The sequence below is a fragment of the Microtus pennsylvanicus genome, chromosome 11 (genome assembly GCF_037038515.1).
Source record: "Microtus pennsylvanicus isolate mMicPen1 chromosome 11, mMicPen1.hap1, whole genome shotgun sequence".
Taxonomy (NCBI): Eukaryota; Metazoa; Chordata; class Mammalia; order Rodentia; family Cricetidae; genus Microtus; species Microtus pennsylvanicus.
Window position 1 is genome coordinate 62,802,445 of NC_134589.1, and position 24,412 is coordinate 62,826,856.

Here is a 24,412-nt window from a genome sequence, read left to right on the forward strand (position 1 = left end):
TTTTGTGATTAAGGAAAATACAGGTTTGGCAAAATGTCTCAGTGGGTAAAGGTGCTTGCTGCCAAGGCTCTTGACTTGACTTGGATCTCCAGGACCTGTGTTGTTAAAGGAGAGAGCTGATTCCTGCAAGTTATCCTCTGACATCCCCACATACACTGTGAGTCATATAGGCCTACACACACACACACACACACACACACACACACACACACACACACACACAAATAAATAAAGGTGGTTCTGTCTGTCCATTCTGTCAAGAAGGCTTGATTGAGCATTTTCCCTTACCTCCTAACAGCAGGGAGATGTGATGTGGGAAGGTCATTTGTCTATCTGTTGCTTTCATTGGTTAATTAATAAAAAAAAATGCTTGGCCTGATAGGTCAGAAAACTAGGTAGGTGGAGTAAACAGAACAGAATGCTGGGAGGAAGTGAGGCAATCGCCATGCCTCTCCTCTCTGGTCATACGCGTGAAGCTCCGACCCAAGATGGACGTAGGCTAGAATTTTCCCAGTAAGCCACCACCTTGTGGTGCTATACAGATTATTAGAAATGGGTTAATCAAGAAGTGAATTAGCTGATAAGAGGCTAGAACTAACGGGCCAAGCAGTGTTTAAATGAATACAATTTGTGCGTTATTATTTCTGGGGCTAAGCTAGCCGTGCGGGAGCCGGGCAGGATGAAAAGCAGGCCTGCCCGCAGCTCATCACTACAGAGATGTGGCCTCCTATTTGTTTCCTCTTTTGTAGTCCTGTTGGTCTGTCTGGGGCTTTGAGCCATCAGACAGTGCTGCTTACACTCGGGGTGGGTCGTCCCCATAAGTCAAGCTTCTGCAAACCCCCTCACTGACCCACCCTGAGGTGTCTCCTAGGTGATTCTAAACCTAACCGGGCCAACAAGGGAGATGAGTGAGCATACTCTGATTTATTGATTCATAGCTCATCACGGGACAGCATGGAAGGGTTGGGTGACAAGCAACATTCGGTTCATTCATAAAGCAGATGATCTGGGAGCTTGCATGGGCTTGTAGAAGCCCAGAAGATGCAAATCAGTGGAGATTTGCAGACGAGAGTTGATTAGACCCAGTACTGTCAATGCTACCCAAGACCTTGCATGGAGTGACATCGAAACCAGGGCTGCTTGACCCTCCCATAGCCCTGAAACTGAAGTAGGCACACAGGTGGGGACAGGACAGCATAGATGCTTATGCCCTAAGCCTTAAGGTGTGCTGCCCACAGTCGCTCTCCCCAGCTGCTGACAGTGCCTCGAAGGCACCTGTTGTCTCCCTGTCTTACCCTGAGAACATGTTTCACCACACACACCAAGACATTATAGTGACAAATGGCCAAATTTGCATTTTACATGGGAAAGTCCTCTTTAACCACAAAAAGAAATGTAAAACACGTGCCACCATCATGACTACCAACCAAATCCCAGAACTCTTCAAGAATTCAATAGCATGCCTGCTTTCTCTCTGCTACAGGGAAGCCTGAACTTTCCCCCAAATCATTGTGGAACGTTTTTCTCAGTCCTTTTCTGTCTCATTAAAATGTTTGCCGAAGAGCTTGCCTCCCCTCTCATCTTTCATTGCCATCCTCACTAGGCCAGCTTCCCTCTGTTCTATCTAGAACCAGCAGGTATTTCCTTTGTCTCTCTGCTACCCAGCAGCAACCTCCTCAGCGCCCCCTTCACTTCCTTGTTCCTGAGCGTGTAAATCAGAGGATTGAGGAGAGGGGTGACAATGTTGTAGAAGAGGGTGAGGAACTTGCCCTGGTCCTGGGAGGAGCTGTTTCCTGGTTGCATGTACATGTAGATGATATTTCCATAGAAAAGCGAGACCACAGTGAGGTGTGAGCCACACGTATTGAAGGCCTTTTGCCGCCCTGCAGCGGAACGGATTTGCAACACGGCCCTCACGATGTAGCCGTAGGAGATCAAGATGAACACCAGAGGAGAAAGCACGATGCCTATGGCCAGGACGAAGACTGTGCCTTCCACTGCAGCGGTGTTGACACAGGCCATCCTGATAAGAGCTGGCATCTCGCAAAGGAAGTGGTCCACCCGGCAGCGCCCACAGCGGGGCAAGCTGAGGGTCACTGGAGACATGGCCAAAGAGTTGGCTACCCCGCAACCCCAGGCCAGTGAGACCAGGCCCAAGCAGAGCTTGGGGCTCATAATCACCATGTAGTGCAGGGGCTTGCAGACGGCCACAAAACGATCATAGGCCATGACGGCCAGCAGCAAGCACTCCACACCCCCCAGGCCCAGGAACAGGACCAGCTGCAGAGCACAGCCCACATAGCTGATGGTCTTGTCCTGCCCACTGAGGTTGTAGAGCAGCTGCGGGATGGAGCTGCTGGTAAAGCTGAGGTCCAGGAAGGACAGGTGGGTGAGGAAGAAGTACATGGGAGTGTGCAGGTGCGGGTCCAGCCTCGACACCAGGATGATGGTGCTGTTGCCCAGCAGCGTCAGGAGGTAGGCAGGCAGGATGATGGCAAAGAGGACCTTCTCCAGCTGGGGCCGGTCAGAGAAGCCTACAAGGATGAAATGACTGAAGATGCTGTCATTGGCTGTATCCATCTCTGTGCACCTGAGGAAGACATCAGTGTTTCTGTCAAGCATTGCTCGTTTAGCTACAACAATGGTACAGATAGTACTGACAGACTAGGAAACTGAGTCGTGCATGTAGCAAGCCAGTTGTCGTGAGGAGAAAGAGGATGGAGTTAGTTTTGAAGCCAACAATTGCAGCTTAGTGTGTCAGCCTTAGTCCCTCTAGTCCTGCCTCTAATTCCATGAAGTGAGAGAGGAATTGGGCGGTGGCCCAACTTTTGAGTCTTTCAAGACACGCGATCCCAAGCTCCCGTACAATCACAGGGAGCACAAAAGACAGCCCCAAATAATCAACCAATAGAATTTGAAGAGGCCCAGAGCAGGTGACTGGACACTTGGACATCACTCATCTGAACCCTTGTGGTTAACTATACAGAGAGGTTTTTTAAATACACATGTTGGATTTTTTTCTGGAGATTTTAAATAATTTGGTAATTCAAGAACAAAATGGTGTTCCCTAGAAATGACTTTAAATTTTTTAAGTTTGGAATGCTACAAATATATTACCCTATGTAGACATTATGCACTTTATAATTTACTGTAAAAATAAAGAAATCTATTACAAACAAGCTTGTCAAAATAGATGAGAACAAAGACCCTCTAGAATATTATTCCCTGCAGAGAGGAGCTTAACCAATGTGGCGGGAAGCACTCTGCCATTTCTGGGTCAAATGAGCTGTGGTCTGGGGCTCTGCCTCTAGATTTCAGTCATTCTTGTTGCTATTGCTGTGAACTGAAGGGTTCAGAATCCACCCCAAACACCACCCGTCTAGAACTCAGCAGCTAACCTTTGCCAGCATTGTGTGGCATCACAAAGTGCCTCCGGCCCTCACACAGTTTCCACTCTGCAATACAGAGACTCTCGAAATATCATTGAGCCAAATGCCACCGTCACTGCATGTCTCTGGACAGCGCAGGATACCGGTAGTTATTTTAGAGTGTAGTCGAATGTTTTATCCAGATGTCCAACAGTGAAGGTAGTGGACGCCCTTAACAGCTGGGTCCAGTTATTTATTTGGGATGCTTTTGGTTTCAAAGACTCATTCTGTCTTTCTGATTATTATTTTTGGGTAATTTTGGATGTCCGAGCACAAAAATGGTGTAGATGACAACAGACGACCACCATAGGTGACGATAGAAGACAATAGGTTATCAGCGAAAGCTTGTGCTCACGAAACCTCTTTCTGGGCCTGCGACATTAGCGGCATGGGGCTTGTTTATCCTCTGAAGTACATGGGAAATGTTGATTAAAGAAAAGCAGTATCCAAGTTTAAAATTTTGCTTTTAAAAAAAAATACTATTTGTGTGTGTGTGTGTGTGTGTGTGTGTGTGCTCACCTTTCGAGGTCCAAGAAAAACTTTCAGCCATCAATTCTTCCCTGCCCCCATGTGAACTTAGGGGATCAGATTTAGGTCATCAGGCTTGGCACCAGGTTCCCTTGCCCACTGAGTCTTCTTGCCAGCCAGAACAAGAAATGAAAAAGGTCTAGCGCCCAGGTTTGCATCCTGCCAGCAGAAGACCGACTGACCCATCTCACAGATAAACAGCACACGTGTATTCTCTGGCCTCTGTTTCATCTTTTCTCTGCAACTGTAACACATTACAGGCAAGACAGAGAGAAAGGAAGACTCTTTCTCTCTCAGGTTCGTAAAAGTGTAAATAAATCCAATTTCTATACCAGTTTTCTTTCCCTAATTTCTTTGACACACAGGGAAGCTGAGGTGGCCTGCATGCCCTGCACCGGTGCTACATGAGGCTCAGAAAGGCATGGGACGTGAGGCCAGTCTGGCGTTCTTGATGGGAGTTTAAGTTGAAGTCACAGTCTTTAAGAGATCACTACTTCTGTGTACATACATCTCAACATTGGGCATGCTGCTTTAATAAAAGAAATATGTTTTTCTTATAGATTGAGAATTTAGTGTTTTCCCTTTGTCCAATTAACCTCCCTGGTAGGAATCTGCCCTGTATATACTGACCCTCCACACTTCTCCACGGTGTCAAAGCAAGCAGGTGATTTGCAGAAACAGGGTTTGTGGTTAATAGCGTTTTATTTCACAGACCATACCGTTACAAATGAGAAGCAAGCAACTGCCGAATCCAAATAAGCATAGGCATGTGACATCAGTTGAAACTTTGCCCACCCAGATATATTAAGTTCAAATATGTAGAAAACAAGATACAAGGCTGAGGCTCACTTTTGAAGGTGCCTGCCTAGCATGCACGAAGCCCGAGTTTTCTCCCCGGCAACATGTAAACTAGACATGGTGGTGCATTCCTGCAATCCCAGGACCTGGGAAACAACCGCGAGGATCAGGAGTTCAAGGCCATCTTTGACTACAGACAAGGTCAAGGCTATCCTGAGCTACACAACAAAACAAAATGTGTGGTGAGCGCACACACGTAACTAAATAATAAATTAAATGATAATACTCTTTTTCTTTCTTTCTTTGTTTCTTCTTTTTTTGAGACAGGGTCTCACTATGTAGCCCTGGCTGGCCTAGAACTCACTATGTAGACCAGGCTGTCCTCAAACTCACAGAGATCTTTCTGCCTCTGCCTCCCAACTACTAGAATTAAAGGTGTGTTCCACCATGCTAGGCAATAAATATTTTTGAAATCATTCACTGGCATATTTTCTAAGTATCGTATTCCATTTGCATACTTCATTGCATATTTCCCTTAAATAACTAACTTATGCTTATTGGTGATTACACATCACTGTCTTCATGGATTAAATTTCTGGTCCTCAGCCATCAATAAGAACATTTCTCAGGTTTAAAAGTCACTTGTTTATAAACCATTTGTTTTCCTATAAGTTTCTTCTTCATTTCTTATTTTGCTTACCAGTTTTTTGGGAAGAAATGTAAAAATGAATCTCTTATTTCATACCTTAGCCTATTACTGTATCATTCCAGATATTTGTTTTAATTTAAGAAAAGTACACACATAACACCCCCCCAGTGTGTGTGTGTGTGTGTGTGTGTCTGTCTGTCTGTCTGTCTGTCTGTCTGTCTGTCTGTCTGTCTCTGTGTACCTGCCTGCAGAGGCCAGAAAGAGGCATCAGATCTATGAGCCTCCTGATGTGGGTGCTGGAAACCCAACCCAGGTTCACTGCAAGAGCAGTTCTCTTAACCTCTGAGCCATCTCTACTAGCTATGAGAGATAAAATGCTAACCTATCCTTTTCCCTTTGTCATTGTCTTCTCGGAGGTCATGACCTCAACTCTCCTTGGTTTTCTCCTAAGCACTAACAATGAGAAGGGAGACTGGGAAGGACGCTGCAGAGGCCACAGCACAGACAGCTGAAATGGCTCTCCAGGTACCGTACCAACAACCTGGTGCTTAGGAGTACTGCAGGATTTCATCCTGTTTGACTCAGGAATCTGGAGAAGTTGGGGATTGGGAACTGAGAAACAAATCCTAGCACATGAATGGCTTGGGTCCGATTTTCAGGACAGCCCGAGTTCGGATGTCCTTCCTAATGTTCATTCTCTTGCCTGAAACAGTCCAGAACGGCTTCCCCTGGGAAGGTTTGGTGTCTTTTTATGTTCATGTCTAAAGGGGATGTTTACACTTGTGGCTCCCATGGCATCAGCTCTTACAATGTTGCCTCACTCACCCTCTTTAAAAAACTCTGCAGACTCTCATGCTCGCTTGGGGTTCCTGCCTCTGCAAGGCTTGAAGCCATTACTGGAATACCCGGATCTTGCATAAAATGCTATTGCAAATTTGATTCTACTGAACTGTTTACTAAGATGAGATTTTTCTAATATGAGGGTTTTATCTCTCTTCCTAAAACAAAGCAAACAAATGTAAGAGCTGAACGGGAGATAGGAGTCTCTTTCAATACGCCCCCAACCCCTACTCATGCAACTGCTCAGACTCCATTGCTGAGACTCCTGCCTTCTTTACCTCTAATTCAAAAGCTATGTTTGTCCTCTCTTCCTTTTCCCCTTCTCTTTTTCTTTCCTTCCTTCTTTCCTTCCTTCTTTCCTTCCTTCTTTCCTTCCTTCTTTCCTTCCTTCCTTCCTTCCCCTCTCTCTCTCCCTTCCTCCTTCTTTCCCTCCTTCCTTTCCCCTTTCCTCCCTCCTTCCTTTACTCCTTCATCTCTCTCTCCCTTCCTTCTTCCTTCCATCCATCCCTCCCTCCTTCTTTCCTTCTTTCTGCCCCTTCCCAGCAGGTGCTAAGATCTCCAACTTTCCTGCCCCTTGGCTTCTTGAATTCTAATAAAGTAAAATTGTCCTTGAGTTTTCTTCTGGGTCCTTTTTAAACTCTTTTATCTATAAGGCTAATGATCTGCAAAAGGAACCCTATGTGTCCCAGTGACATGAAACTAAACAAATGCTTTTTCATGCACCGAGCAGAGTTTCCTATGCTGGTGTAGTTGGAGCCAGAAGCATACTTCCATCTTTCACATCTGGACACAGCAGGCAGGTGCTCATGGATTACTAGCTCAGCGTCACGGCAGGGCATGTTTTCTTGTCTTGGAGAAAGACATCCTCTTTCCCTTCCTGACTCAGAGGGAAACACCACAGGTAGGAGCAGACACTAAACTGGAGTCCTGAGTTCTCCCCACATGGGTGAGGTGGCAGGCAGAAAGGCCAAGAGGAAACTGAGGATGGTCACTCAGAGCCGGTGTTTCAGGGTACAGTGAAGCTATTCCCCTGCACGGAGGGGCCCTTTCCCTGTGAAACATCTCTTCAGCCTGTGTGTTTGGGAGCATAAGCAGACTGTGTGTCACACTGGTGTTGCCTATGGGTGCTGATGGGTCAGACAGTGGGGATCTGCTGTCCTCACGTATACCAGCCAATCTCAGAAATGATTACACTTGAGAGGAGGAAAAAAATGAGTGCTTTTGTCAGATTCTAGAGGGCTGGCAGTATTCAGAAGAAAATATTTTAGTTTATTTGAAACTTAATTAAAACTTTTAAAGCAAATTTATTTTCATCATTTAGAAGACTAAAGATCCTCCCCCACTTAGACTATAATATCAGTGTGACAGGTACTAGATTATGCTCTCAGAGCTGGGGGCCTGGGTCATCATTAGTTCTCAGCGAGGAGCCAACACAAATTTGATTGCTGTATTGGGGTTGGGGCACCCAAGTGAAACTCAAATCTCAAATCTTATTTTTATCTGACAAAAATCAGTTTTCTTTTTCCCAATAAACTAGTTCCAATACTAAGACAGCAAAAAGCTCATGTATTCTGTGTCCACTCAGTGCTTTTATAAATATATATATATATATATATATATATATATATATATATATATATATATCACTCTTAGAGTTAAGCAGTGCAATGTGTAGCCCTGTGCTGTGTTGTCCTCAGGGTGAGTCTGCGATTCTCACTTTTCCCCATGCCCCATGCCCTGGCACAAGCTAGGTGAGCACTCTTCCGCTGAGCTAAGCCTAAGTGTGCTTCAGCTGAGAAGTGCAGATCTCTGAGATCAGCTTCCAGATTCAGAACCTACTCACCATGGTACTTGGATGCTGCTGGTACCCCGTGCACCCCAGTCAGAAGGTGTGGCCCCACAGAGGTTATCAAGGCCAGAATATGCAGTGTCTTCTCCAGTTAGAGGCCCATAGCTGTTGTGGATGAGTCGCTGTGGAGAAAACCCACATGCCTATCCCTGATTTGACATCTTTCTCTGTCTGACGGGTCCTGATGCTGGCAGAGGGGAATGCTGAAGCTGCAAACGTGCTGCTCTCCGGAGGAGATGGAGAGAGTCTTCTGTGCGGGGTGTGGGTTCATCAGCATCCCCAAGGGAGGCAGGGACGACATTCCCTCAGCATCTCTGAGCTCTGGGCAATCTTCGGAACCCACCAGGGTCATTAGCACATTCAGTTTGTGCTGCCTCAGTATTCCAGTCCCCACTGGTCCAAACAGAAAACGAGGGCCATGAGAATTTGTCTCTTGATAGAAAAATAATTTAATATAGCAGGCAAGCAAAATTTGGGCACAGTCTGTTGTTCAAAAGGCAGAAATATACAGGGGCTAATTTTCTTCTTTCCCTTGTCCACATGAATTACTATGTGGCTTTAAAAATTCAGTTGAGGTACAACTAGTCCAATTCTACTTAAAGCAGGCTCACACACTTTTTTCCTTTTCTTTTCCTTTCTTTCTTTTTTTTGTTTTGTTTTTCAATACAGGGTTTTTCTGCCTATCCTGGAACTCTCTCTATAGACCAGTCTGGCTTCAAACTCCTAGGGATCCTCCTGCCTCTGCTCCCTGAGTGCTGAGATTAAAGGTGTGCACCATCATTACCAGACTGATCGCACACTTTTAAAAACATAAGATCCATTAAAAACAGTTAAATGATTTTTGTTTGTTTGTTTTTAATATCTAGAACCAATAATTTTATGCCAAAAAAGCCTGCTTTTCAAGACAGCAGAAAGATTCAGTTAAGGAGTTGGCAAGTAATCTTGTATTATTTCTTTATTTTTACTGTTGAATATGGAAAAACATTGTCATAGATATGTTTGTATTTTAACTTTAGAAACTGAACTAATATCTTGAGCTCCCTGATTTCTTTAGCTGTGAATATGCATGCATTTATTGTTTCTCTGCGGTACTGTGAACAGAGTGTAGGACATCATATAGGCAGGCAAATGTTGGCCACTGAATGCCCTCCACAGACTTGTGTCCTTGTTCCTAATGCTACTGTAGAGGGAAAAATGATGTCACATAATAAAAACATACAGGAAAAAAATAAAAAAATTAGTAGGAGCCAAGCTCCTGGAATCAGCAAGGCAATCCTGGAGACCAGCAGGTGAAATTAGAACCATTGGTCAAGGATTGATCAAAATGGCTGTGCAGGCACTTTTGACCGAACATAATTACAGCTGCAGAAAATATTCCCCGCCAACAACTGTGGACATCGTGGGTCCACAATGTTCCTTGGTGAGTATCTGCCTGCATCCTTTCCTCTTCCATGTACAGTAGAATAGAGGGACAGAAGACCCCAGAAACAAACACCAGCCACAAAGGAGACAGGACACATTTAACAAGTTATCCAGTGCCTCCACCTTCTCTGACCCAATGGGATTCTGGGAATAGGAGCTGCCACTCCAAGTTGGGCTAGTGAGCAGGGCCAATGCTGCGTACTGTTTTCCCCTAGTATTCCAGATTTTCAGTATGCTGAAAACCGGGTCTATTTAGACAATGCCTGTATCAAACTAGTGACTTGATTCAGGAGAGTGAGACTGGAGAAGACAATACTCATGAAATTAGTTCTGTAAAGAACTCATCTAGTCTGCTGGAAATATAGGTCTCACGCTACATAGACACAACTCAAGTTTATAGCTTAGGACAAGGGAATCTAATGGGATTCTAAAGGGAATCTCTATAATGGGATTCTTTATAGAGAAGGGAATCTTCTCTATAAAGAGAGTTTTCTAATTGTCAGAGCAATCAATGTGAAGGAAACAAGAAACAGTGGAAAATGATAATATTTCAGACTAGAAAATAGTCCAGTCTGTTCTGAGAGGGATGCACAAGAGGGCAGAGATGATGGGGCCTATGGATCCCAAGACAATGCACAACTTAACAGTGCCCTTATGGCATTGCAAGGACCCCAAACTCCAGCAGGTTCAGGGAAGCTGTGCCTGAAAAGGAAACATCATCCCATCACTGGAATCCTGGATTTCTCCAAAGTTGGTTTTCTACCTAGATATTCCCCCCCTGTATCTATAATAAACTTGACATGTTTAGTACTGGGCATTAACCTTTATTGGATAGTGGCTGACTGGTTACAAATAGTATCTATATATCGCATTTTGTAAAATATTTCTGGTTGCATCATTTAGTTCTCCTTTCAGGTCAATCATTTACTCATTCAACAAATATGTATTTGGCCATAACCACACACCCAACCAGTGTTTGAGATTGTGGGATATACTTAGGATTATATTGTTAATAAATATTCCATTCTCTTCATGATGCTTACATCATACCACAAAAGAACAAATAAATTAGTAATTAAATAAAACTTCATAAATAAGAGTTAACTATGATGTACTGGGAGCTGATACATACTGATAAATATTATGTGGGGTAAGCAAACTCATGATCTGGTGAAGATGAACTGGGAAGGTGTGCTCTGGGGGTGTGGAGAGAAGAGGTCTTTAGTGAGAAGTCTTTGGAGTGGGCTTATCAGAGAGAAGGAAACAGATGAAGAGATTCTGGGAAAGGAGAACTGCAAGCCTAAATCACAGCTAGGGAGAAGCCTTGTGGTGGGAAGCTCTTGGTTTGATGTAGCTCCACCATGGAGACAAGGGATCTGGAGAAGAATGAAAGAAGAGGTGAGGGAGGAAGATAGAATTGGAGGAGAGATTGAGCACAGTTCTCTGAGGGCTTAAGATCTCACCATGGAGGGTGAAGTTTTCACCAGACTCTAACCCTATTGAGATGGTCAGTGCAGTGGTACCACTGTCTGGGACCTGAGAGGTGTTGAAGATGAACGTGAGCAAGGAAGGGCCAGCTGGGAAACCATAAAGAGAAGAATGGGGGTGAAGGTGCAGGCTGAGATTGCAGCAGCTAAAGATGAAGACTGGCTGGGCTCTTCACCCTTTAGAAAGCAGAGCCACACTATCACTGCTGAGGGACTAGAGGTGGACAGTGGGATCAAGAACACAGCAAAAGGGTCACTCAGTCTGAGAAACTGAAGGGAAGACATTGCCATGCACAAGATATGGGTCATTTTTTTCTGTTTTTAATTAGAGGAAGATTGTACCATGGTAAGGTCTAGGGTTAAGTTTTAGACAGTCTAGGCTTTAAATGCCTGTAGAGTCCAAGCCAACAGCTAAATATAAGAAAGTATTGTTTGGGAGAAAGGGTGGGGAAGGTGGGAAAACAGGTACCCATTTAGAGGGTCTTACAGTCAATGGAGTAGAATTCCAGAGAGGATGTTGAGATCATTTCGAGGATTGGAAAGGTGAGGAGACAGATCAAAGCAGGAGAGGCAAGGTCTTAGAACACAGAGGATGAAGTCTTCAATGACTCATGTTAGCTTGGTGACTGACATCTTGCTAAGGGGCACTGTGAGATGGTAGAACTTAGGGACACCCCAGAGACATGAATTAGGATCTCCATGGCAGAAAGGCTGGTCTTGGGACTCAGATGTACCAATTGCCTCAGTCCCAGAAAGATGGTTTCCGTGACCCTGTGAGTGGTTGGCAATCCCCGGGAGATGTCACCTCAGGCCAACCTTGGTTCATTGGTCCAGGCTCTATTGATGGGCTAAAGTCCCTTTCTTCCACTCAGATTGTACACTAAGATGGCTTGTGTGTGTGAACTACACACAGGGACATGTGAAGACATGTAATTTCCTGTCTGTAAATGAGAGATAGAGCAGAGAATTATCTGCACACGATTTTTTTAAAAATTCTAAAAAACATGTCAATAACATGATTAGAAGTAATAATGTGGATTATAAAAATATCCATGGAAAAGGAAAACATGTTGAGTTTTCAAGTAAAATTGAAGAGGAAGATGAAATTTTTGGTAGACTATTAAGATAAAGATAACTGAATTTACCAATAATTCCTATAGGGCTGGCATTTCAGAACTTGACACTTTGTAATGTTTGTTTAACACTTATTTATCAGATACAGATACAGAGAGAGGCGATAGCAAGGGAGCCTTCAATGACCTTTAAGGGTTTTGTTAGAAAGACGTAGAATATACTTGGAAAATAAAACGAACATTATTATTATTTCATCACCATCCTTAAATAGTATTTAAGTAAGAGTTAAATTCTGGCTACTCATCAATGGTAACTTCAGAAGTCTCTGTTACATTACATGGGTGTCATCAGGGTTTCCTGCATAGGATCCATTTCCAGAAGCTGAGTCTGAGTGAGAACGAATATTGTTTGACTGAGGTCTTTAGAACCAGTAACAGGTAAAGGGGCAGAAAGTAAGCATATGCCGTTTCCATCCTGCAGAAAAGGACATTGAATGGGAAGTCAGCTTTTAAGCCAGTTACCTAGTCATTATTAGATCCTGAAAGAAAAAAAATCTAAACTCCTGAGAAATTCCTGCCTGTTTGGATACTGAGGATTGAGTTCAGGATGTTGAACAAGACAGCCAAGTACTTTACAACTAAGTTACATTCTCTGACTTTGAGGTAGGATCTTGCTATGGAGCCCACACTCAAAGTCCAGGCTCTACCTCCTTGATGTTAGGATGACAGGCACGCACCACCACCAATGCTAGAACTTCAAAATAATTGACAACTGGTTCTAAAATAAAGGGGACAGGGACTGGAAAGATGGCTCAGTGGTTAAAACTGCTTGCTGCTCCAGAGGACTGGAGTCCTAATCCCAGTTCCCAGCATCCATGTTGGGCAGCCCACAACTGCATGTAATTCCAGCTGCAGGAATCTGACGCCCTCTTCTGGCCTCAGCCGGCACTTGCATTGATGTAGCATACACATGCACATATACACATAAAAAAACTTTAAACAGAAAAGATAGAAAGTAATTGTCTGTAGCGCTAGGAAATACAAACATATAAAGGAATGACTCTGGATACATTCATCTAGAAGGAACTTTAAGACTAAGTAGGATGAGACATAAAGCAAAAGAAAGCGAGAGAATAAAATCAAGAAAGGAAAATTAAAAAAGATTCAGAATATGGGTCTCACTAGAATAATATCAGGTTATTTTGAAGTCAACTTATTTCTCAGCAAAGCATTGTGGCACACACCTGCTCCCAGGCCACAGAGGCAAGAGTTTGGGGACAGCCTAGGCTATACAGCAAGACTGTGTCTCAAAAACAAAACAAACAGAAACGAGCAGAACTGATACTCCTAAATCCCATTACACGAAATGTTGAGGCTGAAAGGACAATACATTTAGTTCTAGCTTATTACTGTGAGCATGTACCAAGGAAGGACGAGACGGCTGGCAAGGGGGTTTGATGAGCCTGCTGCCGTCTCCGCCATTCCGTCCACATTCACTCCTCGGTGTGTGAACCACCCTGGATCCACTCCCTAGTCCCCACCGGAGAATTTCCACAGAATGGGCCGCAGAGCTGGCACGGCTGTGGTTTGCTGAAGCAGAACACAGCCATGATGGTCATCCACCCAGGGCCTCTGTGAAGCACAGCACGTCTGGGTGGTTTTAGCAGTCCTCACTTCTAACAGCAGCAGCGAGATCAAGGAGACCTTTGGGGGTCCAGTTTCCAGGTCCTGCTTCTGTCATGGGTGGCAAGATAAGAGGAGTCGCGTCACAGACAAAAAAGTAGGGCCTGAGAATGCCGGAGAAGAGATGGCTGAACGTGTAGATGTAAGACCCATTTGTGATGTTGTAGAAGGAGATTTCGCCTGCTTCATAGTCCAGAAAGATCCCAATGCGGCGAGGTCGCTCATCTTGTAGCGTAGGCACCGAGGGAGAGGACAGGACCATGTACTCGCTTCCCCTCAGCAGCCACATGGCCCAGAAGCCATTCTCTGGAGATGGTGTGGTTTCCCCCTTTCTCGGCACCGAGTCTTGGCAAACCCCTAGGCCCCACTCTGCTCCTTCTCCCACGATGACTTCCCAGTAGTGCCTCCCAGAGGAGAAGCCCTGCAGGCCCAGGATGCAGGGCCAGGTGTCAAAGCGCTCAGGGTTGCTTGGGACATCCCTCCAGACCTCCGCATCCTGCACACTGCGCAGGTCGGCCGTCAAGAGCAGGCTGGGGTGGGCAGTGGCGGGGTCCAGCTTCACGTCCACTGTGGAGTTTTACCAAGCGTGAGAATGAGCAGAAAGGTCTAGTAAAACCTTATCCCTCTTTCCCTCCCTCCCTCCCTCCCTCCCTCCCTCCCTCCCTCTCTTCCTCCCTCCCTCCCTTCTACTGTGCGTAGGATGGACCCCAGGGCCTTGCATAGCATCACTGAGCTTCAGTTCCAGCTGGGGAAAACTCAGGCACCACTAAGAATCCTCAAAAGCTGACCCTGGCAAAAGCCATGATTTGGGTCTCACAGAATTCTGCTGTACACAATGGGACTTGCATTGTCCAGTGACACAGTAAAATCCATTGCTTTATGTGCAAAGGAGAAATAAATAACCAGGAAAGTACAGAACGTGTGACCTCCAGACCACCAACCACACTGAGGATCCTGGAAGGAGGAGTCCGGTGTAGGGAGGGGTAGGGATGGGGTAGAAGAAGCTGAGCCTCTTCTCCTTGTTCCCTACTCATCTTTTCTGCCTGCCTGTCCGTCTGTAACTCTTTCACAATAAATGGCAAGTGGTGTCTCCCTGTGTTCTGTCAGCAGGCCTCACGAATTAACTGGATTAGTTGATCCCGAGGACAGGAGTCCTAAGAAACTCTACTGACCACTCATCAATCACAAGTACAGGCCAGGACCGGTCAACTGCAATGGTGTTCTTGCAGCCATTTAAAGATGAGTTAACACCAATACTCCCTAAACAGTTCTATAAACAGAAAGGGAAAGTATGCTACCAAACTCGTTCCATGGAGCCAGGATCACCTTAATATCAAGCCCAGAGAGGGGCACAGCAGAAAACTACAAACTTCCCTGATGAAAATGGTGCAGACAATTTCACTCAAATATTTTCAAACCAAATTTAAGAAAATTTAAGAATGCCATATTCCATTGCCATGTTGGTTTCATTCTAGCTATGAAAAGATGGTTAATAACCAGTACAAGTAACCCGGCTGTGATGGCTACTCTTATGGCAACTTGACACAAGCTAGAGTTTCTAAAAGGAGGCCACTTCAATTGAGAAAATTCCTCCAAAAATCAGTTGTAAGGCATTTTCTTAATTAGTGGTTAATGGGGAAGGGCCAGCCCACTGTGGAAGGTACCATCTGTGCATTGGTGGTTCTGAGTTCTATAAGAAAGCAGGCTGGACAAGCCAGTAAGCAGCAACCCTCCATGGCCTCTGCATCAGCTCCTGCCTCCAGGTTTCTGTCCTGCTTGAGTTTCTGTCCTGATTTCCTTTGATGGTGAACTAATCTACACACCTCCTCCCTGGAACCTGCAAACCCCATTGAGGTAGGACCCCGACAGATGTCACCCCAATGTGTGGCCACAACACATGTAAAGAAGTGGAATAGAAGAGAAAATCCAGGTGTAAACTCACGTAGCTACAACCAAATGAATCTCAACAAAAATGCCAGAATCATGCATTGGGGTAAAAATGAGTCTCTTCAGCAAGTGGTGCTGGGTAACTGGATGCCCACATGCCAAAAAATGAAGCTAGACCTTTATCATTGAGCAGACACAAAAAAATCAACTCAAAGTAAATCAAAGGCCTTAATTGAAGATGTAGGACTCTGAAATTGGTAATGGGAAATATCTATCATCTGCTCAGATTAGGACATGAAAGCAAAAAGCGGGGAGGATATTTGAGTGAGGGTCAGGGACAGACAGGAGGTAAGAGGGCCCTAGAGCTTCAGCATGAGCAAAGTACAATGACGCTCATATATAACAAGGTCAGAAAGAGCCCACTGCTGGGGATAGAAGGATCCCCAGTGGTTAAGAGCACAGGGTGCTGTTGTAGAGAATCTGGGGTTTTGTTCCCAGCAACTACATTGTGTCGCATAACCATCTATAACTCCAGAGATCTGATGTCCTTGTCTGGTCTCTAAGGACACTGTACACACATGGTACAGGCAAAAACAACTCATATGGAAAAATAAAAATAAAGAAATCACTTTTAAAAGAAAGAAACCCATTATTTTGCATGCTTACTTAAAAAATCAAAGCAAAACACAAATACAACGCCTCCCCCAATAAAACTCTTAAAAATGGAGGCCACAACCTACTTGCTATTGATGGGGTAGGGTAAATGTCAGTCTTGAGGGGTGTACTGCCTGCCTGATTCCATCTCTTGGCTGATCTTGTCAGAAAGGGAACTGGGTTAGATTCCTAGTTAGGGAACCCACTGGGGCATGGCATTGTTGGAGGGAAGAATCTAACACATTTTTGGTGACCAAAGGTGCTAGGGTCATTGAGAGAACGGGGAAAAAATGATAATCTTTGCTTCATTTGTCCTTCTCCCTGATGACAAGCACCAAGGCAGAGGTTAAGCTCTGGGTCTCACGGTCCACTCATGACAGCATGCTCTCAAATAAGTCTTGTCTCTGCGATTTGGGACTCTGATTGTTACCACTGAGTGGCTGCAGTGAGAGGCTGGCCCAGGCATCAAGATTCTCTCTACAAATGCGGCATGCTTCGGGTAAGAATAGGCAGCCTGGGGAGCCGAGAGGAAAAGGCGTAGCTAACAGCTGAGTCTGCACACGCGCACATTCTAGTCTTAGTTTATCTTTCCCACACATTGTGAGACTTTTACAGGCTACATGGAGAGAGAGTGGGAGTTTTTCTTTCCCCAGTTCTGGCCCAGAGTAACTTCCTTTGACCTCTTCCTGTCTCTTACTCTTTTTGTAAAAGGGAGCATGGTGGACCTGAGGCCCTGGATGCTTACCTTGGAATTTCTTCAGCATCTCCCTCATCCCAGGGATGCGACATACTGTCTTCAGCTCCAAGGGGACCACCTCTGGTTCCAGCCGTGTGACAGCTTTGCTTCTGGAAGCATGCAGAGCCCACGGGAGTCAGTGTGGTCACCAGGGGCCTGCCTCCCCTGCACCAGCCACCCCACACTGATTCAGAAATGAAACATACCTGGTCAAGACTCCTCTCACGCCCTGGAAAGGAAAGACAAACAGGGATGAGTCAAGCCTCTGACCTCTTCCTGAAGTCAGCCTGGGTGCACAGTAAAGAGGGCGATAGAAATATTTAAGAGTTGCTAACACCTAAGATGAAGCTTCAGGGAAAAGCGAATCCCTGCTCTTTATAGGAAGAAAGGGCTTTAAATAACCAAGAGTCTCAGTGGTGAAATCAGTCACAATCAGAACAGGATCATGCCACACACGGTTTACATCCATTCCCCCCAAACCCATCACGTTAGCTATTTTCTGAGCCAATAATTCTGCCAATTGATTCTTTTGGTAGAGTTACAAGTTACACTCTGTACTTAATGAAGACAGAATTGGGGGGAAAGATATCAAAATATCGGAAGGATTGATTTGAGGTAAACGCACACACAGATGTTACCCTTACTGCCTTTGTAAGTGAATACTAAATGTCTGATTCTTTGATCCATCACACCAAGGCTGATCCCTTGATCTGCATTGATGAGAAGGGAAGCCATTAATATCTGGTAACACCTTATCTTTGAAAAGGGGCGTGTGTGTGTGTGTGTGTGTGTGTGTGTGTGTGTGTGTGTGTGTGTGAATTACCTGAAATCTAAAGACAGTCAACATAAAACTTTTCGTAAACGCTAAATTGTTTAACGTGTGTCATTTAAGCTTTTTGTTAAAGCTGGCTCTCTAAGGGTCCCCTCAGATTCTCATGTCTTCTGTATCAGCTCTACATTCTTTTAGGAGCAAGCATGCCTAGGTGCTGGTATGCAGATGACAAGATCTCACCTCTGTCCCTTAGCCTCACATCTGCCTCCACCCCAGAAGCTAGCCTCACCTCCAGCAGCCCCAGGGCTGGCCGCTGGCTCCTCTCCTCCAGCTCCTCAGCCAGTTCCTTCAGGACCTTGTTCTGTTGGATCAGCCTGTTCCTACTGTCCCGCAGTCTCTGCAGGGTGGCTCGCTCTTCCTCTTCTAGCCGCCTCAGTTGCAGCTGCTCCTCCTGGGCCAGAAACCCCCGGTGTTTCTCAAACTCCAGCCTGAAGCGCTGTCTCTGCATCTCCACTTTCTCCTGTGGAGACATAGCAACCTGGGTCATGGAGGATGTTGAGAGGTGCCACTGAGGGGGGGGGGGGCGGGGGAGCTCCTGCTTTCAAGTGTGGGGCAGTAGAGATAGGGAGGCAGGCCCAGAGTCAGTTCTGATTTTCTCTCAAACTGACTGTTGGCTGTGTTCTAACAGCATGCATACACCATTTGTATGGCGGATGGGGGCCTGGCACAGCAACAGTTTGAGAAAGGTTACTGGACTCAGAACCTCAATCAGACAGAGATTTGAAGGCAAACATTTCTGGATACAAGCTTCAGTATCATATGTAAAATAGGAGAGAAGTGTGGGGGTGGGAGGTCAGTGCCATCCGCCCATCTGTGTACAGTGTCCAGCCCCCACACAACACTAGTTACTGTTGATTCTACCAGCTACTGTATCTACTAGAAACAGCAACGGAGAGATGAAAGAAACCTGGATTTGTAACTGTGAAAAGCTTGAGATTAAGAACGGATGTTCTTTTTAGTGCTTGTGTGTGTGTGTGCATGTGCACGTGTGTACGTGACATGCGTATGCATGTTCACATGTGTACGTGTGTGTAGAAATGTGTTCGTCTGTGAGTACATATGCAGAGACCAGAGATTTACTTTAGGTCTCTCCCTCTATTGTCCTCCCTCTCCCCCTCATTTTTATGACAGGGTTTCTACCCGAACCCTGTGCTCGCTGTTTAGGCTGAACTGGTCTGCCTGTCTCTGCTCCCCAAACCCCAACACTGAGGTTACAGGCATGCACTGCCACCCCAAATTTTGGTGTGAGTGCTGAGGACTCAAATTCAGGTCCTCGTGGTTGCATGACAAGCACGCTAGCTCTTGAGTCATCTCCCCGGCTCTAAGTGTCCTTTACTATGTGGTAATGGCGGCTCACATTTTCTGCACAGCCGAGAGAGAGCTGAGTGCTCCTCAGGCAGGGGCTTGCACATCAGATTTAGATCTTTATCCTGGTTCCCACCTTTAACGTCTATGCTCCAATGAGATCCAAGGAATAGATTTTGTTATGGGTTATTATATCTGTTTGATTCTCGCAAAATTAATATTTAGGAAATCAGCTGTAAACCAAGAGTAGGAAGCAAATTATCCCCCAGAGCATCTACCTCCTGTATTCTCCACTCTGTTTCTAATGTTTTTAATTTCTTGGTTTCACTGAAGGACAGATTTTTTTTCTTTTAGAACCAGCTGTATTAACATCTCCCTCTCTTAAGACAACACCTTCCTCCTGTGTTCATCTCCTCTCTTTTCACATTTTCTAAACCACTACATTCATAATGTGATGGCCACTTTCCAAATTCAAATAAATCAGAATTTCAAGCCCTGATTTCTGAAAGGTAAGGCTCCTGTTAAATATACACCACACACCCCGGTGTGGGAGGCAATGCTACTGTTGAGCTGGACCGAGAGTGGAGCTGTGGGGTTACAGCGAGTCAAACCAGAAGCGCATGAGAAGCAATAATGAGGAGAGATTTCTGTAACCCATCCTCCTTCATTCCATCCTTCTGCCTGTGAAAGTTACCAAGACAGAAAGAAGGACCCTGTATTTATCCAACTTCCTTTGTTGCCCGTGTCTCCTATGGACACATTGCTGACTGTAAACCATGTAGGAGCACTAGTCTTAACGGGAATCTTAGCATCATGTCTATGTTAGCGTAGCCATTATGGCATCTAGATATGAAGACTGGGGTCTTTGATATGGGACTCTGACTTCCTAGGTCCATGGATGGGCTAAGATCAAGAGAAAGTGACTTGGTTCATAAGCCTGGATATTATTAATTTGAGAACCAATGGTTAACTTCACCCATATTGGACAGTGTGATTGGAATGGAATAAGACTTATCCCAGAAGAAAAATGTAGAAAAAAAAACCAGTTCTTATAGGGGAAATAATTTGTCTATAAAGGACTGTATTTTCAACAAAAAACAAGAAGGAAATATCTAGAAAAAAATGCAAAAAATAATAGAGACAGTTATTTGTAAAAGGAGAAAAATAAGAATGTATCTTGGATATCACACAACACAATGTATACATGATATGCCTATGATTTCTAAGTTTCATATTCTGGCACCACTGAGAGTCTGACCTGACATCTCTGTGACACCGGTGTGGGGAGAATCTTATACACGGTAGCAGGTGTGTCCAGCCCACGGCTCATAGGTGGTCTGAGTGTGTGCTGGAGGACAGTTGTGAATGCAGCCCAACACAGTGTTAAAAGGTGTTCAGCAGCATTCCTGACTCTGCCCACTAGGTGGCAGCAACATGCTCCAATTTGTAGCACATCTGGAGATAACCTACGTTCAGAAACACTGCATCCACAGGTATACAGATTAGATGCATAAGGAAGAAAAGGGGCTGGGTGAGGTGCAGAAGAGGAATGCGTGATTGCGTGACTGCAGACAGCTGATTGTTCTTCTGTGTATAGGATGGTTGCTGCTTTCTGTACTCTTGTTAATGCGTTGTGTAGCACTGGTTTTCATTCGTCTCACAGATCTATCCAGGAATCATGGATTGAGGTGATGGGCTTTTAGCAGCGAGTTTGCAGGTAAGATTCAGAGAGCAAAGCTACTTACTTAGAAGTCAGGTCATATCAACAGGACGCAACAGGGGTAGGTTGACCTAGGAGGACACTGGGATGCTTCCTGGAGGAGACAGAGTCAGGAATGGGAGCAGGAGAGTGAGCGAGTTAAAGGTGACAGCGGGATGTCTCACATCCTCAGCCTGAAAGCTCCCTGAAGCCACAGCTGTGTCCTCACCTTCCAAATGACAGTCTTCTTCCCCACGTTGGTCTCCTGCATCAGAGCCTCCTCCATGTCCTTCCTCACAAGTTCCAAAGCCACTCGGAGCATCCTCTGTTTGGGAAGACAACACAAGACCATTGCAGGTGCGCTCTCTCAGGCCTCCAGTTGGCTTAGATGTACAGAACAAAGAGTAGCTGGGAAGTCCCTAACTGACCTAAGTCAGTACTCACCAAATGCAGCAAATATGGTCCTAAAAGTGTCTCATTATGTCACTCTTTCCAATAGTAATACAAAATGTCACAATGTGAGGTGAAAGGATATAGCAACAATAGAATACAGATAAGGGATATACTTAATGGTTAGAAATACAATTATGATGGTAAGTAGTTGTATTTTATAAAATATAATGCCAAATTTGAAAGAATGTTTACAGTGAATTTATAAAAACTATGATGTCATAGAGGAATTGCCATCTATTGTTGACAGACTGAAGTATATGATGGCATTTCTTATTACTTAAGAGCTTTTTATTCTTTTTTATACTTTTCAGTGTGTGTGTGTGTGTGTGTGTGCCCACAAGAGTGCCATAGACACATATGGAGGTCAGAGACAACCTGCAGGGGCCAGCTATCCCTCGATCATGTGGGTTTAGGGATCAAATTCAGATTATTGAGTTGCCAGCAAGTGCCCCTACCCAAGGAGTGGAGAGGATGCACCGAAGGCTACATCTCCTTTGGGCAATAGGACCCTGCAGGAGGCACGAGTGTATACCTGGTTACAGAGGACACACACAAATATGCTTTGGGAAGGAAAATATATGAACCTCACTGTGAAAGTTACCCAATAAATTCTACACACACACACCTGAAAGGAGGCCACAATAGCACTCTGTAAAACGTGCTTTTGGAACTCATGGGGGCGCCTGACAAGACTGCCGTGGGATTTGCTTTGCTATTGGGACATTTTGCTCTGTCAGCCCCAAGAAACCATGAGCCAGGCCAAGGAGGTGACAAACAGCATGGCAGGCCTGGGGACAACAGTGACAGGGCGGATTCTGCTGGATCTGTGTTTGGTTAGGATAAGGGCTGTGCACGCTTAGCCTTAGACCGCTGTAACTGATTGGCTGAGAGGTCTAGATGGTGTTTATTTGGCATTTAACTGAAAAAGAAACTACTGACTCGTTATAGAAAACAGTATCAGAAATGTCTCACTAGCCAAGCTCTGTGCAGCATTTTCAGAACTTAAACAGGTAGGATCATAATTTTTAAATCTAATTTAAAAAATACCTCACGCCTGAATTTTTTTAAAATCAAGAGGAAGCAAGCAATAAAATCAAGAGATATATTTCCAATGAGTTGAGGAAAATACCCCAATTAATTTTAATTTAGTTTTAATTAATTAATTTTAATATTAGAGAAAATAAACCAGCCAACATTTTAAGACCGTCGGTGCTCCTTCCAACAGGGTGGTTAAGCTTGCCAACCGCAGGAAAACCACACTGGCTTCCCTGGTAGGGTTGTTCAGGAAGTTGAAAACTTAAATGTACTTAAAACGTGTCCAGCAAATTTGGCGGAAGATGAGCGAGCAGGCTTCTGCTGTTGCCGAGATAATTAATACACACAGAGGCTGGAAGCCTTAGGGAGCCCCCTCTTTATAGAAAGCAGCAACTGTGCTCTCTCTCAGCAGGGGCGACCCACCGGCAGCAGGAGGCCCATTGTCATCAGAGGCTGTGCTTAGCAGTTGCCCAGCTCCCGGGTTTCCCAGGGGCAAAAGCCACAGCTCCGGGAAGTGTGAGCTAGTAAGGATGGAGAAGCCAGGGAAGAAATGAGCTTGGGAGCTACTTAGGGTCAGACTCGGTCGCACCTTTTGGATCTGTATGAATATGGCCCTTTACATTCCCAGAGCAGCCTGCCCCAGGGTCTTCCCATTTTCCACACGGGAACCTGAGTAGCGTCTCACCTGGTAGCGGCTGGCAGCCTCCTGCAACGGTTCAGTGCGGTGGCTCTGGTGCTCAGGGCTAGTGTCACAGACCCAGCACAGCAACGTATGGTCCTCCTCGCAGAAGCGGCTCAGGTCCTCGCCGTGCCTCGCGCACTGGCGCGTCCCTGGGTGTCCTGTACCCAATCCCAGTTGCCGCACGCTGTCCACCAGACTGGCCAGCTGCCGATTGGGCCTGAAGCTGGCGGGGCTGAAGGGACCCCTGCACTGGGGACAGGCATAGACGCCGCCCTGAGCGCTGTCCGACTTCTCGCAAAACTCGGAGATGCACCGCAGGCAGAAGCTGTGGCCACAATCCACACTTATGGGCTCCTGCAGAAAGTCCAGGCACACGGAGCACCGAGCCTCCTCCCGCAGCCGCTCCCCGGGTGCAGTGGCCATGGCCCTGGCCGGTGGCAGCAGCTCCTGCTGCCCTAGCGGTCTGCACAGAAGGAAGAAAACCCACAAGGAGGGGTGCAAGCCTTTGGGGTGTTATCTCCTGGGCTGGGCCGGATCCAGCAGCCAAAAAGAACCACTCGTGGTGACAGCAACAAGTTTAGTAACTGTCACCTCCTAAGAAACCTTTTCTTATTTTTTCTATTTTTTATTTTTCTACTCCTCCTCCACTAGTGTTATTTGAGCTCTTTAATGTAATGCAGCGTTTACACCATCCTGACTCGCATTAGAGGTGACTGAAATTGCACTGTTTTGTGGTGTGGATGGAACCCAGGGCCTCACACAAGCCAGGCAAGTTCTACCACTGAGGAACGTCTCATTTTACCTTTTATTTTGAGACAGGGCTCTATCAAATTTGCCCAGGCTGGTCTTGAATTCACACTGTAGTCTAGGCTGGTTTTGAACTTACTCTGCCATCCAGTCTGACTTTGAATGCTCTGTCTTCCTGGCTCAGTTTCCCAAGTAGTCGATGATAGAAGTACACAAGGCCAGCTAAGTTGCCCTGCTGTTGGTTGTTTTATTTATTCTTTTGCTCTTTGGTGGGGGGGGTCAAATAAATATACACATGGAGGCTTAATTCTTACTTATAAATGCCCTGTCTTAGCTTGGCTTATTTCTCACCAGCTTTTCTTAATTTAAATTATCCCATCTAACTTTTGCCTCTGGGGCTTTTCCTTTTCTTACTTCTGTAATCTGACTTTCAATTTTCCTTGGTGGATGGTTGTGTGGCTGGATGGTTGTGTGGCTGGATGGCTGTGTGGCTGGATGGCTGTGTGGCTGGATGGTTGTGTGGCTGGATGGCTGTGTGGCTGGATGGCTGTGTGGCTGGATGGATGGCCCTTCTTTTCTTACTCCTTGATTACTCTCTCTTTTTCTGCTCCTATTTATTCTCTCT

At 45.4% G+C, this 24,412-nt stretch overlaps 2 protein-coding genes across 2 annotated transcripts; both read right to left on the bottom strand.

The window, feature by feature from the left end:
• Positions 1 to 1,620: 1,620 nt before the first annotated feature.
• LOC142860767 (olfactory receptor 2W3-like) lies at positions 1,621 to 2,580 on the bottom strand. The gene has a single exon (XM_075992486.1). The coding sequence runs from the start codon at positions 2,578 to 2,580 to the stop codon at positions 1,621 to 1,623; it is 960 nt and encodes a 319-aa protein (XP_075848601.1).
• A 7,702-nt stretch (positions 2,581 to 10,282) lies between these two features.
• Positions 10,283 to 23,463, bottom strand: Trim58 (tripartite motif containing 58). The gene is made up of 6 exons (XM_075992465.1): positions 23,044 to 23,463; positions 21,100 to 21,195; positions 18,096 to 18,326; positions 17,241 to 17,263; positions 17,044 to 17,144; positions 10,283 to 14,324 (listed from the first exon to the last, which is right to left on the bottom strand). Exons 1-6 carry the CDS (start codon positions 23,461 to 23,463, stop codon positions 13,735 to 13,737), a joined length of 1,461 nt encoding a protein of 486 aa, XP_075848580.1. The 3' UTR covers positions 10,283 to 13,734.
• Between the last annotated feature and the right edge of the window lie 949 nt (positions 23,464 to 24,412).